The sequence below is a fragment of the Pteronotus mesoamericanus genome, unplaced genomic scaffold (genome assembly GCF_021234165.1).
Source record: "Pteronotus mesoamericanus isolate MK-2021 breed Mesoamerican mustached bat unplaced genomic scaffold, CSHL_Meso_final contig_311, whole genome shotgun sequence".
Taxonomy (NCBI): domain Eukaryota; kingdom Metazoa; phylum Chordata; class Mammalia; order Chiroptera; family Mormoopidae; genus Pteronotus; species Pteronotus mesoamericanus.
In genome coordinates, this window is record NW_026555132.1 from 999,532 (window position 1) to 1,020,329 (window position 20,798).

The 20,798-nt window shown below is 46.3% G+C and overlaps 1 protein-coding gene across 1 annotated transcript in view; it reads right to left on the reverse strand.

The window, feature by feature from the left end:
- ACOXL (acyl-CoA oxidase like) overlaps positions 1 to 20,798 on the reverse strand; it is a 264,136-nt gene that overhangs the window by 237,082 nt on the left and 6,256 nt on the right. Inside the window, 4 exon segments of the mRNA XM_054575576.1 lie at positions 12,557 to 12,689; positions 16,087 to 16,161; positions 17,877 to 17,961; positions 18,270 to 18,384. Coding sequence (XP_054431551.1) covers positions 12,557 to 12,689; positions 16,087 to 16,161; positions 17,877 to 17,961; positions 18,270 to 18,384 — 408 coding nt within the window.

Genomic DNA, 20,798 nt, shown 5'->3' on the forward strand with positions numbered 1-20,798 from the left:
GTCCTACTCCCTTGAAGGTGACATTCCCAATGACTATCTTCAGAAGTTGGGGACCCTAAGCCACACCAACTTGCCTCTGAGTCTGTTGAACCACAAATAAAGGTGGTTCCACAGAAGCCCTCCCTGCCCAAAGCCAACCATGCAGTCAAGAAGTACCTGTTCCTCAGTTTACCTTCTCCTGCTCCAGCCACCTCTTCAAACTCAGATCAAGTCTAACTCAGAGGGCATTCCCTACAACGCGGGCAGGACTACCCCCATCCCTTACCCATATGTGTGGTACTGTGGTAAGGCCACATATCCTACAGGGACGGGGGCCTGTGCTTCTCATTGGGTACATGGCAGCACACACATTTTAATTATAAACAACACTACCTCCTTCTATGGTCCTTATATTGGGTTTCCTGACACATGCTTACCTGGATTCTGTGCAAATTGAGAAATAAACTGGGAAAGAGCAGACATGAGACAAAATATTACCTTTCTTATTGATTCAAGTTAGGCTACAGGAAATGGCTAGGGGAAGTAATAGAAGGGCTTGCTGATACCCAGTCCAGCCTTAGACACACTCGCCCACACAGTCCTACAACACTGGACAGGGAGTCCTCCCCGGGAGAAGGGGCCTTCACTCAGGCCAGCCCTGAACACCTGCTCCTTGAGGAAGGAGGAAGGAGGAAGACGGAGAGCAGGTTTACCAAAGCCCCAGGTCTTTTTTTCAAACTTCCCAATGAGGTGGCTCACTCTGCAGCCCCTACAGCAGAGTGAGTAAAGGGTGGAGCAAGCAGTTGTTCATTTCAAGGAAAATCTCTATTGACAGAAGCAGAGGAGGTGCCTCCTTCTTAACTCCATGGATAAATTCAAGTCATACAATCAGTAAAGCCAGACCTGCTGTTTCTCTTCCCCCCACCTTCCAAATCAGCTCTGACTTGGGTTTTCCTTGGACCATTATCATCATCCCAATTGCCAACACTTCTCTCCTTTATCCTCTATCTACCTGCAATGAAAGTCTGTTTAAAATGCAAATTGGATCAAGTCCTTATCCCGCATGTAATCCTTCACAGACACTCCATGGCTCATGAGTCCTCTTCTGTTAGAGCGCTGGCTCACCTGTCAGGTTGGTCTTCGTGGTGGATAACCACACAATCTCTCAAGCAGCCGTGGATGCTCTGGCCATGTTAAGCCCTCTGTTCATCCCCAGTGGGCTGCCGTGCTTCACCCCTCTGTGTCTTCATGCATGCTCTCCCCTCTGTCTAAAATGCCCTTCCCTCTACTTTCTTTGCCAATTAATTTCTACTTCTCCTTCAAAAGTCATATAAGGTCTTTGGGGGGCTCCACTAAATGGCTTAACCTAATGCTGGTGGCCCTTAGTAGAGTACTAAGCTCACATTGGCAGTCCCTCTGACCCCCAACACTTTCTATCCCACTAATCAAACCCAACTGACCCTAGAGTAAAAGTAGGTAATTCAAGGAACAGAACTCTGAAAAGCAATCTCCAGCTGATATGTATAGAGAGGTTACAGTAGCAATTGCATCTAAAAAAGAAAAACATAACTCCATAGAAAAGGGATAGATAAAAGAAAGAGCTCTTGAAAATTAAAAATAATCATGCAAATAAAACCGTGGAATCAGGAAAATGTTCAAAACATAGAGTAAATTCTGTTGAGAAATATGAGGGGGGAAAGTAAAAGAAAGGCAATCAAGACAAAAAGTCCAACCTCCAAATAATCAGAGTTGAGAAAACAAAGAAAATGGGAAAAAGAATTATCAAAGGACTAGTACAAAAAAATTCCCAGCATGCAAAAAGATACCAGTTTTCAAATTGAAAGAGCCTACCATGCAGGATACGTGAAATACCAGACCTTGACACGTGGCTGAGAAACTTCCACAAACCTACGACACACAGCTTCAGGAATGAAGTGCAAGTCTTACACAGGGAGCTTTGCGACTTTCCACTAGCAAACTTTATGCTTAGAAGACGATAAAGCAGCACCTTATATAGTCTTTAAGATTTTCACCTTAGAAGTCTCAGCTGAATTATCGATCAAACCTAAGAGCAAAATACAGACCATTTCATACACGCAAAGAATCAAAATGACTCCATATACCTTACAGAGAAAATTACTTAAGGATAAAGTACAACAAACCAGAGAGAAACCAAGTAAAAGGGCAATGGGAGATATAAGAAAAAGTTGAATTACTCCCAAACATCCAGTGGAAAAAAAAAAAATTTAGATGATGATTGCTGTACCTCAGGCTTACAAATAATAGATAAAAACTAAAATAAGAAATCAGTAGGCTCCACAAGATCTTCCAGGAGAATTATGCAACAGACAAAATAAACAAGAAGCTAGAAAATGTGGTGATATGGTGATGAAGACATGTTTCTGCTCCCAGCAAGAAAAATAAGGCAATTGGAAACCGCAGGAGAAGCCGAAAAACTCTACAAAAACACAATGACCTAAATATCAAGGAAAGAAAAATACGATGTGATTTTGAGTAATTTATGGAGTGTGAGAAGTGATTCCATTCAACCTTGTTCTTCAAAGTTAAAGGTGTGTGACACCAGACCTGTACAAAGAAAACAGAATCCTTATATACAACATGGTTCCACAGTGAACAATGCTTCACAGCCCTGGCCAAAGTAATGTAACCTAAAGCCCAGAAGTTAGATTATGTTTACAGAATAACATGTAAATGCCTCCGCCTTGGTAATGTAAAAGGCAATGGTCCTGCCAACAGGGGTGGGAGCAGATGGAGAGGAGTCAGTGTTGTCTGGATAAGAAATGGAGGTTTAAGGGTATTCATAGGTATTGTGGCAATCCTTGGGAGAATTTAAAGCAATAATGTAAAAATCGAAAATTGTGAGGGGACAGAGGTGGGCTGTCACATTAGTGAATCTAACTCTCATCTCTCATAGCAGAGATATGGAAATGTCTAGACTTAATAAACAGGAGTTGTAATATACAAATATTCCACTACCCATCATTTTGCTTCTCTTCTTAGTGCCCACAAGGGGAATGTGGGGACAAATTTAAACAACCCAGTTTACTTTTTTAAATATAAAGAAGTGTGAACTTTTTTGACTTACTAAATGTCATTATGGTGGGCAAAGGTATTCAAAATTATTCTATTGGAGTGGGCTCAAAGTTGAACGCACTCAGTAAATGTTCATTATAAATGAAAATTTTCTCCATAAGAGAACATTGAATATGAAGTCTGGACAAACCCATCTCCCCTCCCTCTCCTGCTCCCAGCACACAGAGGCTCAGGACCATAGTGACACGCAGCTATCAAAGTCAGCAGTGCTACTAAAAAAATAAATCGGACCCCAGGTCAGAGTGGGGAAATAAGCCTGGATCTTGGCCTAGCGGCTAACCATTTGATAACTTCCAAAACCCAGTTTGGGTGGAATTTTATATTTTGAATGTAGACAGCAAAGTTTTTAAATCTTTGATTTGCTTTGGTTTGCTTTGGTTTGGTTTGGTTAACCAAAACAAACACAATTGTGTGCCAAAGTGATCCAGGAGTACCAACAAGCGGGGCCTAAGCCAGACTCAAAGAACCGTGGACTCGGGAATTACGAAAGCAGCCCCAGTGTGGGCTGGCGCTGGACCCAGCACCGGCCAGTGAGGTGCGAAGCCCAGGACTCCCCATTACCCCTTCCTTTATATCAATTTTCTCATCTTGAAATGGGAATCATGACATCATCCGTGTGACTAAAAGAATGATGATGTGGCCCTGGCCAGGTGGCTCAGTTGGTTAATGTTGCCCTGTGAACCAAAAGGTTACAGATTTGATCCCAAGTCAAGGGCTGTATGGAAGGCAACTAATCGATGTCTCTGCTCCTCCCCCCACCCCCCGCACCAAAAAAAAAAAAAATCAATGAAAACCATATCCCCCAGGGAGTATTTTTAAAAAAGCATGATGATGTGTAAAATGCTCAGCACATGCCCCTGATACAGGGACTCACTCAATACAAGTCAGTTATGTGTTGGCTGTGGCTTGAGCTACCATTGGCCTTCCTCTACGGGAAACTACTGAAGGATGGACTCATCTGCAGGAACAGAGGAACAAGCAACAAGATGCGGAGAGAGAAAAGGGACGGGGACCTGTACAAGCACCTGCGCTATGTGGAATATCAACTTTCAGGGAAAGCTCCTAAGGACAGCAATCTGGCCATTAATCACCCACATCTGACCTTCTGGGCAGCACAGACAATACTCCCCAAAGGCAAGCAGCGGGGCTTCCAAGGAGAGATGAAGCGCTTCACAGTGCTAGCCTGACAGCCTTTCTACCTGACCCTGGTGAGCAAGCTGCTGGAGCTGACAAAGGCAAGCCCCCCACCCCAAGCAGGACCCAGGCCCGGTACAACTTGAAAGCAAGTCTACACTGGCAACAGCATCACTACTGCCTCCCTCACAGCTGCCGCAGCCACAACCCAGAGTTTGAAGAGACCGGGGTTTCCTACAAGCCTTGCTCATGCTCTGATGACTTAGTTGAAGGGAGCTCTGTTCCTTGAAACACTGTCACAGTCACAGACATTGAACATTTCTGGGCCACATCAAATGGGAGGGATCCCCAAAACTCTCCTCTCCCACAGCACAGAACAACTCTGCAAACTGTGCAAACTGCAACTGTGCTCTCAGGCCATCCATCTGCAGACGTGGCCTGGATACCTCATTCACTGGAGAAGGGCTGGATGCCAACTCCAGGTCTCTTTGCCAGAGAAACCCAGAGGCCTCATTCAGGATCGTTTCCACACAAGATGTGCATTGGATTGTAATCTCAGTGGTCCCTTCCAGCCATGAAAACCCCATGAACCTCTCTTTATGAAGTATCCTTCTCAATAGCACCGCCTCCCCCCACCTCCCGGCCAGAATAATCCCAGAGAATTCCTCACCCAGGAAGCCCTCACAGAGCTGCTGATCGCAGTTACTGGGCACACCCTGGGGCACACACCTGCTCCAGGCCATCTCTGCTCACTGCCTGGTGTCTCCTTAAATGAAAGCACTCAACACTTGCTCACAGATTTGAGGTAAATTAAACCTGCAGATTCTTTCAAATCTCCATTTCAAACAGTCATGTCATGTGAAATATCCATTACAAATAGCTATCTGTGATTGTACTGGATCTTTAGCTCTTTGGCCTTTGGAGAACAAAGCAACAGACTTTTTTTTTTTTTAAATAAATGTTTAGATTGCAGTTGTTGAAACTGTAAATAACTGCCACGGAAACACCAGAAAAAATACTTAACCATTTCATACCCACCAAAAATGCAGCAAATTTATATTTTTAAAACATTTGTGAATCACATTGTGTCTTGAACAGGCATTAAGATAATTCCACATCCTAGTCACTGTTGGTCTTGAATCAATCACCGAGCTGATGCACCCCATTCTCCTTAGATTGACCAGTTTGTAAAATGCACGCTTGTAGCTGATGAGAAGCTACACTGATGAGAACAACAAAATCCCTGCCACTCCTTACTTACACAGAAAACTGTGTCAAGAAAAATAATCTGCAAGTCATTATTGGTATTTGCTACCCTCTGGTGGTCAATCCTGTTTCTACACCAGAAAACTTTTGGTGGAAAGAGAAGGTACTTTACAGGTGGCCCCTCTGAGGATAATCCAGGCCAAGGCCTTCATCCCCTGGGACCTTCCCAGCCTCCATGAAAGTCGTGCTGCTCTGCTGTGTGTGTGTGTGTGTGTGTGTGTGTGTGTGTGTGTGTGTGTGTGTGTGTGTTGTGTGCACGCCAAAGGAAGAATAATGTCAACCCAATTAGAAGGGCATAACCCATGTCAACCTGCTTCCTCAAAGCACACATAATGCATCTAAAAGGACAAACATGCAACCGACACAGGATGAGCCTCCATGGGAACAGCTAACTGGTCACGTCACAAGTATCAACAGAATAAACATCAGTTGTTGCCTCATCGATTTCAGTGATGCACGCACTTAAGTACCATACATTTTCAAGACAGTACTCTTGGGGACCCAACAGTCCACCATCCATTATGCCCACTGAGGAGGAGGGACATCTCTGTGCTCCTTATCACAGTATTTTCATTTCCACCCAACCCCATGCAATCCAGCCCCCACACTAAGCCCTCGTGTGTACAAAGTCTCTACTACTGGAAGACGGCTAGGGGCTCTGGAGGTTGGGGGATGCCTCTGGCTTCTTCTTACATGGTCCTGCCTGGGGAGTTTTTCTAAAATATCATGTCCATCAGGTAGGTAACTGTTTTTCTCTAGAACATTCCACAGCTCCTCATTAACTACTGAATCAGACAGGATCTACTTCCTATTACACTCAGAGTCTTTGCAGTAGGGTGGGTGGATGGGTGAATGAGTGGATGGGTGGATGGGAGGAGAGTAAAAACACTTCCATGATATTTAATGCTCTATTGGGCCTTGTACTGAGACTAAATACAAAGACAGGGTCTCTACTCACTAAATGTTCTGCTGATATTACAAAAATGAGATCAATCTAAATGACAAGAAGAGATGAACATAAAATGATTCCAAAAGAAAATATAAGTAGGCGACCTCCTAACAAGAATTAAACAGAAAAAAACCCTGAGAGTTTTATCATAGTAGCCATGAAATTGAGACTATTAATTTAGGGGGACTGAGGAAGCTTCAACACAGGTAGAATGTCACACTCTGACACGAGGCGGCCATCCCCTACCCCCCACCAGCGACTGAAGCACACAGACACAGCACGGCAAAGCCTGATGCAGGGGCCAGATACCAGTGTGAGAACTCTAATGTTGGGGACATCTCTGGAGATGTGTCAGAGCCTGGGTGTCAGAAATTCCAAAGCAAGACCAGAGGGCGGCAGAGACACGCAGCCTCGCCCAGGTCAGTGCAGGCCAAGTTACTGCACCACCGCGTGTCGTTCGAAAGGCCCCTTCTGACTCAGAAGCACACGGAGATGCCCCTGCCTCTTCTTCTTTGTTCTTAACTCTCCATAAACGCTTACATTCAGAACGGCTTAGAAAGGTCATCAGTGGGGGGAGACTCTTGAAAAAATGGATTCTACCACCTTCCACAGACCCATTATTCATGTCCGACGATGCTCGCTGTCAGAAAAGGCTGTGTCTATCACAAGTTCTAAATATCCCACTTGAAACCAATTTCTTCCCTTTGCTCTCAGCCCCAAGAGGTGGGAAAAGTTGCCCACCATCTTATACACTGCAACATTTTATGACTCGGAAGTACGGTCTTTCAGTCTCTCTTCTCTCAAGGCCACATGTCCTTCCCTGGACCCCAGCAGGACAGCCACATGGCACAGACCCCACGGCTCCCCCCCCCACACACATGGCTGACCATGACCACTGCCACTTTCAGCTGCATCCACACTCCACCTCATAATTCTCCACCCTCAGCTCCAAGCAGCTACTGACATCGAGAGCTGAGCATGTGTTATAAACAGTATTTGTAATCCTCACAACCTTGCTCTGCCCGAACTTGACTATATAAACGTCCACATCCCTTGTAATAATGGTTGACAGATTATGTGAACTGATGATTTACTATACATAGGTACTGGTACTGTATAAGCTCCTTACAGGAACTGACTCACTCAGGCCTTCCAACAGCTCTACGAGGAAGTGCTGTCATTATTTTTTAGGGGTATGGGACTTGCATAGCATGCCCAGGCCATGCAGAGGCAGGATGCAAATCCAGAGAGGCTGGTTCCAAAGTCCATGCTACTAATGGCCTCACTATGGAGTCAAAAGCAGGCACACATTCCGTCTGTTTCCATGCATGCTAATCCCACTCGTGTCACCTGAACCACACCCTCTGGCACCCTTCCCTTGGCCTGGCTCAGCACCGGGCACTGGGGCAAGACGGTGAGGAGGAGCGTGGCTCCTGCCAGCTGCACTCCTGGTGAATGCTGTGTGAGGTGCTTCATGACCTCCAGACTCACTGGCTGGCTCGTGGCCTTCCAGGACCCAAAGATGTAAGTCAGGTAATTCAGCAGCTCATTCACACATGCCCAGCACCTCCCGCTTCTACACATCCATGTGCTGCACTGGCTGCCTCTTCTCCTAATTAATTCCATTCTATCTTTCAATAATATCTGCATGTCTGTCTTATCTACACACAACATGGAGCCATATACTCCTTTAACAAAGACCACCAGGATCAAAGGCTACATATTCAGTGCCATCTCGGGCAAATTCCTTTACTTTTTCATGCCTCAGTTTCCTCAGATGTAAGATATATAGGTATACCAATGGAAATGCGTTAATGACACCTGTAGAACACTGGCGGCTTATATTAAGCGCTCAACAAATATCATCTGCTCATAATACTGGTGGTGGTGGTAGCGAGAAAGAAACATATTAACTCACTAAATTTTCACAATGTTTCCATGAGATGGCTATTTTTATTTATTTATTTATTTATTTTTGCCTCATTTTTAGCAAGGAGAAAACTAAAGCTAAGAGCAATTGAAATTGAGCCCCAGGTCTGTCTACCATAGTGTTGCACCACTCACAGCAGCAGACCCCGAGCCTGTCCCTGGGGGGCCACCATCATGAGGTCTCCTTCCCGCCCACAGCTGGGAGCAGTGGCCTCACCTGACAGAACAGAGTCACAGGGACTCCCAGTGTCTGTCCTCCGCAGGGAGTTCCATGGCCTGCGAGGCCCGAGAACCCTTCCTGCTGTCCCCAGGCTCCTCTGGCCAGTCTCCAGACCCAGAGGGGATTGGAGCCTCTCCTCATCACCATGACCTCACCAGGCACACGGCAGACTTGCCGAAAGCCGGTGAGACAAGAAAAGATCCAGCTGATCATTTCACTCAAAGAAATGAGAGAAACAGAAAGGGGGCTTTCCAGCAGCCGCCTGGGTGGACATTGTCTGGACAGTCCCTGGGCCCAGAACCGACAGTGAGTGCTTCCTCTGCCCCCCTCCACATACCTGCAGAGACAGTCCTGACTTGGACTCAACGTGCAGACCCTGCAGGGGGCCCCATGTGTCACCGGCGCACTGCGTGAGATGCAGTGTCCTCACCTCCAGGGCTTTGTTCCCACCTGCAAATGAGGCGACCACAGGGCCTCCCCACAGAGCTATGAGCGAGCACATGCATATGAAGTCAGCGTGAAAGACAGGGCCTGGGACAGGACAACGCAGAGAAAGGGAAAAAGAAACCTGTTTTTCTGGGTGAGAGGCTGGACCGTGGGAACAAATGCGGGTTGGGGTGCAGGGTGCAAGAACATGTACTGAGCTTATGCCTCTGCTAAAAATGATGTCCGGTGCTTCACATATGAATTCTGAGTCATCCAACATTCATTCTCTCACCTGCTATTTGCTGTGCTCCTACTATGTGCTGGCACTATGTAGGAAGCTGAATTCCCAGTAATGTAGGAGGCTGGCAGGTCCTGGCTGCAAGAGCTTTTCAGCGAGCAGGAGAGATAGCTACACAACTTACTTAGTCATAAGCATAATGAGTCTGTGGCAAGGGGGGGGAGTTCAGTCCCCTGGCAACATGACAGGGGGACCACATGTGGGCTGTGACCTTTCTGAAGGAGGGACACTTGCCTGAGTTCTGAAACAGACGTGAAAACTAGCCACAGAAAAGTGAAAAGGTAAGAAGGGGTTGACAGGTAATGCAAGGTGCTGGCCCCTGGAAGAGAACTTGGGATGCTCTGGGAGGCCACGGACTGTGCTAAGTGGCTGGGGTGGGGCCAGGAAGTTAGAACTGTGGCCACCTGTTTATGCAGGGGTTCTCCAAGCACAGTCCCCACCAGTAACACTGGCCCTGCCTCAGACCTGCTGAATCAGAAATCCAGTGCCTGAGGAACACCTTTAAAAGATGAGGGAGACTCTTGAGAGAAAACTACAGGCTAACTTCGTTCCATTGCACATTCCCGCTACACCAGGCTCCCGACTCACAGTGACACTCCCCAGCCTCCTTCCTATTTCGGAAAGGGCCGCCCAGCCTCTTCACTTGCACCCACCTCCCACCCCAGCCAAACATCTTAGTTTCCTGTTACTTTTGTTCCTGCTAATCATTTAATTTGGCATGGCGTTTTGGACACAAATTAGAGGACGGCTATTATGGCAAAACTTTAAGAGAAAATCTGAAAGTACTGAGAAATGCTCTGGAAATGAGAGATAACCATGTAAAGTAAGACATCTGGGCAAAGTTTAAAAGGACCCTGTATGCTCAGCCTTGAATGAATGTCACTGTGGGGAGCCCCAGTGACAGTTTTCTAATACACAAGGAATGCACGTCAGAGAAAGGGATCCATTTTTTCACACATCAGTGAGAGCAGAACAAGCAGGACCGGCTCAGGTTTCAGCCCAGAGAACATCTGTCATATGTTTGAGCCACAGGAGAGGAGGAGTTGCCAAGACAGCTGGTGAGATCATCCTCCCAGACGCTGGTGATGAAATCACAAGTGGCCAGGGTCACTGTCCATCAGGGATGACCACACGGGGTCCAGGCCCACCAGACTCCGCCAGGGGCCTCCTGTCACCTGGCAAATCCATCCCCTGGGCAAGGCAGATGCCAACCGGGGGTCACCGTGTTTTGCTTCAGATACCCAAGAGTCCAAGGAACACCATGCAACTCTGCAGATGAGTTAGACCGCCAGCTGCACCTGGAGGCCAGGACTTCATGCATTTGTTTCATGAAAAAGCCTATTTAGTCCTTTCCTATAGCCAACTCCTATCTTCCCAGGAGCAGCAGCAGCAGCTGCCGGTGCATCAGTAGGAGCACTGGGCTACTGAGCATTTGCTCGGCACCAGTGCAGCACTCGGCCCCTCACTCATGCCCCACCATTAGCAGAGGCCAATGTTACAGATGAAGAAACTGAGACAGAGAGGCCTACTGAATGCTGGTCATGTCCAGGCAGAGACTGCAGCCCGAGTCTCTGGCCCCAGAGTGCACGGTCTGGAGAAGGCCTCCCCATTGCTGTGACAAAGTATGCACGTCAGACGCTCAAGGACTTGATCCCAGTGTGGCCCTGCAGGAGGCTCTGAGGCCGGCAGGGTTAGCTCCTCAAAAATGTCCAGTAGGCTGGAGAATGGATGCCTTTGAAAAATAACCAATTCTGTGTCCTTTCTCTGCACGCATCCCCCTGCCCCAGATCTGGTGATATTTAACAGCAGCTCTTTGCTGGAAGGCCACCCACTTCCCTACACCTGCTCCTTTGGACCCCGCCACCAGCCTGAATAAACCAACAGGGCCGTGGCCACATGATGTCCACACACACCATTGCTCTCTCCACCACTGCAGCCACTGACCAGCACGTGCCTTTCTACACTCTCCTCACACTCTCCTCATAGGGACTGTGAGGCTACTGTCACTAGCAGGGCTACTCTGCAGGTACAGCTGTTGCGGGTTCACGTGACCCTGGACCGCATTTCTGTTCCATCTTCTCTACAGTGCAATTACAGGCTCATCTGGCTTCTCTGTTTTTGCTTCTTTCTGGAGTCCTGAAAATGCCTGAAATGCTTCTATTACAGATTCAAAAAAGCTGATTTCCTCAGCATTTGACGTTGTGTGGGCACCCGGGCCTCACCCCATGCCTGCATGACCAGCTTCTCCTGAGGCCTCATTCATCCCTCAGATGGTTCAGCTGAGGGGACCACTCCTCACGCAGAACGTCAAGCTGCACATCTGCCCACCCCCTTTAGGAGCCAAAGAAACACAGACGCAGAAGGCAGTGCCCATGGCGGATTCAGGTCACTGGCTCTGCCTAGAGCATGTTCTCAGCATCACAGCTCTGCATGCTGGCAGGAAGGGCACCCACAGAGAAGCTGGTGTCAGGTGGGCTTCCTGTGAACAGGACAGACCTGGGAGAAGTGGTTAAAGAGAAACGTTCCTACTATTCAGACAACTGCATGCTGATGTCGGGCCTGGAATCAGGTGAATGAAATTTATTCCTTGTTAATGGAAATGCTGAATTAAGCCACAAATGTATATTCATGGGTATCTTAATATTCTTCCAGCTTCACCAAACTCAGTAGCACTTAAAGCAGGCTTGTCCCTCATGCACAGAGACAGAGAGGGCCCGGAGAGCCCAGTGCTAAGTCTTGAGGGTGAGGAGGGGCTCTTCCAGGACTCCCTCCACCGGCCCTGCTTTCCAGACCAATATAAGGGAGAGCGGGGGAGGGGGAGGCAGAGATGCCTCTGGAGGCCTGGCCTCAGGGACTCCAGCCTGCGGTGTTGATGCCACATCCCCCAAAGGCCCCATGAGCACCAGCGCTCCCCAGTGAACTCAGCCAAGACCCGCCAGCCTCATCCACATGGGGCAGCTCTTGGCTGCAATTCCAGCAGACATTCTTGTTCTGAACCCCCCATTCTCCCCAGGTCACCTGTGTGACACCCATAGTGATCAGCAACACATAGCTGGGCTGCAGATGAATGGAGAGGCCCTGTGGCAATAGTGTGCAGGAATGTTCTCTGTGTGTGGCCAACTGCTACCTCTGCTCTCTACCAGTAACCAGTCATGTTGCACCAACTGTGGCTCAGGAAACTCAGCTTCTAGAATAATAACCCACCTCGGAACATGAGGCAAATTAAATTGGCGTCAACTACCTGCATGGTGCCTACAACTTGGGAAGTCACAGCCAGTCTCGAAGGGGTCAGTGCTGCCAGCATCGCACTGAATCTTGCATTCTTGTTCTTAATAGGGGAATGGTATTGCCCATCTGGAGCCACAGAACCAAACCTGCAGTGGGGGGAAGAGAGGTAGCGTTAACAGAAGAGAAGAACATGGCACCACAAGCAAAGAGGTCAGGCAGCTCCCGCCTGCCCACACAGGAAAGTCTCACGCGGCTCCTCATCCTGCACCTTCCCTCAGGAGATGGCAGGGTAGGGACAGGGGAAGTGCCTCCCCTGGAGGAGATGCTGACAACGGGAAAAGCAGGCTTTCTGCCACTGCCAACCTAGGACTCAGCAGCAGCCCCTGACAAAGACAGGCATGAGGACCACCACTATTTAACTGACACCATTACCTGAATGTGAAGACCGGCCATGAATCCGCTCTTTCATTGTTCAGATATCCGCGTACCATAAAACTCCCCTTTTTAAAGTGTACAGTTCAATGGTTTTTAGTATATTCACAAAGTTGTACAACCATCTGCTACTATCAAATTCCAAAACATTTCATCACCACAGAAAATAAACCCCATACCACACTCCCCAGTGGTTGTCCAGACCTCAACAACAACTGATCTACTTTCTCTCTCTATGGATTTGTCTCTTCTGGAAATTTCACATAAATAGAATCCTATAATATGCGACTTTTGTGTCTGGCTTCTTTCACTTAACACATTGTTTTCAAGTTTCATGTATATTGTAGCATGTATGTAAGTACGTTTGTTTTTTTTGTGTGTGTGTGTGGCCAAATGGTATTCCATTGTATGGATCTACCATATTTTTGTCTATCCATTCACCAGTTTATGAATATTTGGGTTGTTTCTACTTTTTGGCTATTATGAATAATTATGTTATGAACACTTGTGTACAAGTTTTTATGTGGACAATGTGTTATCAATTCTCATACATACCCAGGGGTAAAATTTCTGGGTCATATGAAAACTTTAAAGTTTTGCTGAACTGCCAATCTTTTCCAAATCAGCAAGGCCATTTACGTCCTCAGCAAGAATATATGAGGTTCCGATTTCTCCAAATCCTTGTCAACTCTTGTTATCACCTGTGTCTTTTACTATAGAGAATCAAGTGGATGCAAAGTAGTATTTCACTGTAATTTTGATTGGCATTTCCCTAATAACAATGATATTCAGCATATTTTAATGTGCTTATTAGCCATGTGTATATCTTCTTTGGAGAAATGTCTATCAGATTTTTGCCCACGTTTTAATTGGGTCATGTGACTTTTTTTACTGTGGAACTGTACTAGTTTCATTTATAGTCTGGGTACTAGAGCCTTATGATATATGCAATTTGCAAATATTTTCTCCCATTCTGTGGACTGCTTTTTACTTTCTTCATAGTGTCCTCTGAGGCACAAAATTTTGTTAATTTTGATGAAGTCAAATTTATCTATTTTTTCCTCTGATCTCTTGTGCTTTTGGTATCAAATCTAATAATAAGTCGTCGCTTAAACTAAAGTTATAAAGATTTACACGTATGTTTTCTTCTAACAGTTTTACAGTTTTAACTCTTACATTTAGATCTGTGATCTGTTTTGAGTTAATTTTAATCTATGGTATGAGGTAAAGTTCCAACTTTATACTTTCACATGTGAATATTCAGTTGCCCCAGCATCATCTGTTAAAAAAACAATTCTTTCCTAATTAAATTGTCTTGGCACCCTTGTTGAATGTCAACTGACCATAAAGGTAAGAATTTATTTCTAGACTCTGTTCTATTCTGTTGTGTGTATATATATCCTTATGCCCATGCCACACTGTCTTGATTACTGTAACTTGGTAGTAAGCTTTCAAATCAGAAGTGTGAGTCTCCGCCTTTGTTCTTTTTTGTCAAGATTGTTTTGGCTATTCTAAGTCTTTTACATTTCCATACAAATTTTAGGGCCAGTTTCTTAATTTCTCCAGAAAAAGGCAACTGAGACTTTGATAGGGATCCCACTGAATCTGTATGTCTATTTGCTGACCCTTTGATCAAGTGATAAACCAGCACCCCCAACATGGGACTCCTCCCTCAGGCATCTGTGTTACTGCTGCTGTTCTGTACTATGTGTGTGTGTTGGCAGGGGAGGGGGCATCTTAAATGCCAATGGAATGGCTTTAAAATCAAATCTTACTTACCAAAGAATATTCTGTGTGTGCTCATATCTTCTGCAGACTATGTAGTTCCCTATCATTTTTCTTTCTGGTTTCTTTACTTTCTAATCTCCAGTGCATTGGATGAATGTTAAACCAGTGGGCCCAGCTTCCAGCAGAGGGCTGTCCAGGCCACTGAGATCTGGTAGGCTGAGTGAGATATGGGGAGCTCCACATCTGTAGCTCTGCGGCCCTCCTCCCCATCTCTGATTGGAGTGATGCCATAAGTGATCAGGAAGTGCACAGGCATGCATCTGAGGTCACGGGCACTGGCAGCTCCTGGAGGGCCTGAGGGCTTCTCCAGGATAAATGCAAAGAAGCTGTTGTTATTTCCAACCAATTCAAGGGGAGGGGAAGGGGAGTTAACAAAGAGAATTCGATCCATTTTAAGTTTGTTTCCCCCACATTTCTCTTAAACTTTTGGCACCCACAACTTTTATCTGCTAACAAGAACTTGCAAGGAACAAAAAGAAGTGCAGTATAAAAGGAAAATCTGTAGGAAAGGGGGGAGCAAGCCTGATTGGGGACCCATTTTACAGATTTAAATGTGACTGTGATTCAGAGTTTTAACTGAATACATGAAATGCTGCTGAGAAAAGCAAGGTAACTAGTGTTTCTAAGCCTCCGTGAAGAGCACTGTGAACCCCTGACTGCACCTGGAGAAGCCACCTTCACCTCATTGTTTCGAGGGAAGCTGGGAAGTGACACTGAGCACCTGCAACATTACCTGTCCTAGTTTTAGAGTCTCTGGCACTGAAAGGTAGTGTCCTACCTTCTGCCACCCACAAAGGGGACAATAACACCCAATCATTTATGACAGAATAAACATTAAAGGAAACAACCTAAATACCCAACAATAAAGGATTGAGTACATAAATTATAGATAATTTATTTAAGTCTCTGATGGCAATGTTAAAAATGACCATGTATGTGTGTATTTAGTGTTGCACAGAAACATTTGACGTACAATGTTAAACAGAGGTTATAAGTTATAAAGAATAGAATTTATAAGTGGATTTCATTCAGTAAAAATTGAAGATATTTCTCTCTTTTCAATATATATATATGGAGAGAAAATTCTAAAAAGTTATACATTAAAGAATAACACACACTATGTCTGGGTGATAGCATCTCGGATAATTTTAATTTTTTTCTATTTGCTTATCTACATTTCCCAGTTAGTTGCTAATAAACTTGGAGGAGCAGTTATGAGAACAAAGCCTTGACATGCAGCCCATGAGATGGAGAGCCAGGCCTGGGGTGGGGAGCAATGAGATCATACACACAGTAAATCTGATTTAAGGAGGAACTACTCACTTATCCAGCAGGTTGTCCCTTGGTATCCGAACCTTGTCAAATATTAAAATCCCATTATCCACACCATGCAGACCTAGAGAGAGCAGAGAAGACATGGAGCCGCAGGGGACAAATCCAGGCTAACATCAGAACTACCATCCCTGCTATTCCCAGGCCTGGCTCCACTCAAATGCAAAGCCTTTTTCCAGAAGTGTTATGTGTTTTAGTTGGAGTGGGGGTAGAGGTGCTCTTTGCTTGTTACCTTGAACAGCTGTGCCTTCCTGGGGCTCAGGTGGGGTCTCTGGGGGACACGCCTGCCTACCTGAGCAGTGGCTGTGACTAGGAAAGGGCGAGCTCCAGGCAACAGAAAGAATGTCACACTGAGCACAGAGGGGAGGAAGGCCATCACCCCTCCCACCCCCGCCCAGGGATGCAGAACTCAAGTTCCTCTCCCTCCCGATGCTCTTTCTCAACATATGGGGTAAATTTGTCAAGCAAATGCCTAAAAGACAAGACAGCCAGCCACAAAGACCATGGCAGTGGGTGGATGGGTGGGAAGCCTGGCCACCTGGGAGGTTTCTGAAATCTGCCAACCCATCTCCTCAAGACGTCAGCAGAGCTGGGGTCCACTTCTGGTTCATCTCACTCTTGGGAAACCTTAGTCTGGGGGGAAATATCTCTATTTAGAACATGGCCCCTTGACAAGGACACACCTGAATTTAGAAGCTCCCTAGGCCACCAAGCAGGCTTTCTGAGGTGGTGATGTTTCAACGTCAGGCCCCACTTCACCAAAGCTGGGCCCACCCCTCTGCTCTCAGTACCACTGACACTGGAGGTGCTCGCCGGAGGCGGGGCCCGCGAGGGCCTCAGTCCCCGTGGGAGGCAGGTGTAAAGCACTCACAGACATGCCTGCAGCCCATTCCCGCAGCCACACAGCGGTCAGTCATCAGTGGTCAAAAATCTCGAAGGGGCCAGGGTAAGACCACCCTTATCATAGGACTGTCTTCTTCCGCCAATCTCTTCCCCTGCCCTTTTTTTTCTTTTCTTTCTTCTCCGCCTACCTTGGCTTGGTCTTGGCTGGGGATGACCAGTGAAGCCCACAGGCCTGACCCACCTCCACTGTTATGGGTTGAATTGTGTGTCCCCAAATTCATATGTTGGAGTTCTAACCCTCAATTTCTGTGAATGAGACCTTATTTGGAGATGGGATCTTCACAAAGGCAATCAACTTAAAATGAGGTCATTAAGGTAGACTCTAGTTCAAGTGACTTGTGCCTCTATAAAAGGGGGAAATTTGGACACAGACATATGAACATGAAGACAGACAGAGACACCTATAAGCCAAAGCCAGTGGCCTGGAACAGACCCTCCCTCACAGCCTCAGAATGAGCAATTCTGCCCACACCTCAATCTCAGCCCTGTGACCTCCCAAACTAGTCCACTGAGTCACGCTTAGGACTCATCAAGGGCCTCATGGGCACCAACACCAGGCTGGTGGCTCAAGGGCAGGAAAGAGAGTACCTCAACCTGCCCTCTGAGAGCGCACACATCCAAGGGCAAAAGGGATGACGGAACTCAGCTGAGCTGCCTCATTACTAGGGAATCTGGAGGCTGGGAGGAAACGAGACCCACACACACTCCTAAGCGGAACTCTCCAAAATTCTCTAACAAAAACACTCTAATCAGGCCTCAAAGTCAGAGTCTTCTCTGCCTCACTGGTTTGTAGAGCTGAGTTGGCCTCTTCTTAGGTGGGGTGGGAGCAGGCAGGAAGTGCAAATGAGGCCAGAAGGGAGTCTCCTGGGGACTCATCTTCTTGGTACATCATATCAACCCCAGTCACTCCTGGGTACAAGCTTCTGTTTTCATCGCGAACAAGAGCAATAAAGCAGCGGGGCCCTAAGGAAGGCGAAGAGATGGTGACTAAATTCTGCTTCTAAAGATAGGAGTAAAGTTTTACAACTTCCTGGAACAGGATGAAGTTACGTTGATCCCAAAATCCATTCAGTTCTATGTGCACAGCAGGTAAGAGTGTATAACATCTAAATGTCTGATAAATTTTATTGTCATGTATATTTAGGAGGTAAAGGCAGTGCTGAACCCTTTACAAGATAAACACAGACTTGTGAGTGGGTTTTCAGGGTAAATCGCTCACTGGAGAGCAGTGATAGTGAAGAGAATTGTTCTCATTTTCTGTGGTGACCAACTTTGAGAGCTCCCATGTATGATGAGCTGGGCAAAGACCACGGCATAGTTTCCATATGTGGCATTTCTGATGTACATCTTCTCAGCATCTTCACATGGTATGTGGATGACAAACTCCTATAGCAACAGAAAAGCAACAGCATTTCCTGGGAAACAGACCAGCACCGTGAAGTGCACACACTCAGGTGACTTCACAGCAAAGGAGGAGATGACCAAAGTCATCTGGCTCAGCCTTGTGAGGTCTAGGCCACTGTGCCATCACCTCAGTTCACACAGCTCACCTCCACCTCCCCTGTGAAAATGACTAGAAATTAAAGCACTTTTCAAAGAATCTTCCAATCAGAAAAGTGAGTTGCCAGTTTTCATTGGATAAAGGTGTTCATCCCTCCATCCTGGCCTCTCCATTATAATGTTGGGCTGACACGTGTGCTATCACTGAGGCCACCCAGCTTCAGTGTCTCAAGGCTTTCTTCTATTATCAACATCTTTCTAGACAACTTCACACTGAGGCTTTGACTTTTTTTAAAAAAGGGAAGTGGGTTTTTTTTAAGATTGTATATATTTATTTTTAGAGAGGGAAGGGAGGAAGAAAGAGAGAGAGAGAGAAACATCAATGTGTGGTTGCATTTTGCGCACCCTGTGCTGGGTACCGGGCCTGCACCCCAGGCATGTGCCCTACACTGGGAATCAAACCAGCAACCCTTTGCTTTGCAGGCCAGCACTCAATCCCCTGAGCCACACCAGCCAGGGCAAGGCTTTGACTTTTAAGTAATCCAACACCCAAGCTCCTAAAAGCCCTGTAGTGTCTGTTCAGCTCTCTTTCCACTCCTTGTCCCCAAGCAGCCCACCACCTACGAGGTTCACAAACAGGATGGACATCCAATGACCTGGGGCCCTAGTTGAACAAGTCCATATCTATGTATTTACTTTTGTCTGTCAGTCATCACTCCTTTGAGACAAACTGCTTGGCTCCCCATGCCTGCCACTGTACCCAGGCCATGAATATCCCTGCCTCTGTGGGCAGGGTCTGTCATTCAAAGAGCAACCAACTAACCAAAGGCCAAAAGAGTATGCTCGATGCCAGCAAAACTAACATGCAACCTTGACCTGCTCCCACCACTGCTTAGGCTCTCAGCCCATACAATTTTGGTTTTTATAAAAAGGAAAAACTTAGTTAAGGCTTTGAATGGCTGTTTCAGAACCTGCCTCTCCATTTTACTAATTGATGAATAAGATAATAAAAGATCCCTCAAAAAGGTTCATACACACAAACGCTTAGAACCATTTGTAAGTGATTCTCTATCATACAAGAAAAAGAATCTTAGAGTGTGTCATGCAGGTTGTCTCCATAATAGATCAAGGAGTCCAGCTTAAAACAGTCTGCAAATAACACTCATCAGGGAGAAGCAGGATGAAAATGCAGAGTTTTTGTTTTAAATCTCTGCTCAGAACTTGTTTTTCTTTTTCTTACTCACTGGACACCAGTAGTACAGGATCACAATGGAAATGCTCCTCCTTAATCTGTTGGATCTCCCTAACTTGGTTCACCACATGGGTTACCCTGAAACATCTCGTCTAGGACAGACTGACCGCAACTGCCAGCTCTGAATACAAGGTACCCGGGACAGGTGGGGGCGTCCAGGGAAAATGTGTCACTTAATTGGAGCTGGCAATATTGTAGATGTGACAGAACTAAACCAACAAGCTATTGATCATGGACAGATTATCTCAGGTTTCAGATTTTAAAGTACATAGATTCCACTTTCCCTCTGGCCAAGAAATACAGTCTTGAAGCCTAAGAAAACCTGCTCTGACATATGTTTGCACAGGGAAAGTGCAAGGGCTTTTCAGAGATATAAATGGACATGGCTGAATCCTCTTAAGACACTAGAGGCTGCCGTGGTCTTAGCGGGCCAGCCAGGACTTCTCAAAGAAAGGAACTATTTGAGGCTGGTGTAGTAAAAACAAACAAGCAAGCAAACAAAAAACAACAACAGCCCATGTGGTGAGGGGAAGCTTGCACCTCAAGGGAAGTAAAGGGAGTAGCAGAAAACCACTGGCCTGGCAGGAAAGATCTGGTGGGGTGGGAAAGAAGACAGGAGGCCACCAGTCCCCATAAACATCTGATATGCTCTGGGAAAGGAGGTTTGTCACTTCTGGCAAAAACACTTGATTTGGAAAGTTTGCATCAGCCAAAATGCTGGCGTTATAGCTGGATCTACATAATGCACACCATGTGTGTCGGTTCCTGTTATGACTCTTCGCTGAGGGCCAGCAGAGTGGTCACTGCTATAAGCTCCAAAAATTAAGATGCCTTTCTCCTGAGAGATTTTAGCCTCATTTATTTTTTTTATATTTAGCATAGAGTATAAAAATAAAACTCTCTCTTACCTCTAACTGTCCATACCACCACCCAACACCGTCCCTCCAAAAATAAAACAGCCAACACCAGGAAAGGAATACCAAAAGCTGCAAGAGACTGAAACAGTCCTTGAGGGAGCAGAGGCTCACTTGAGACACTCTCACAGTTT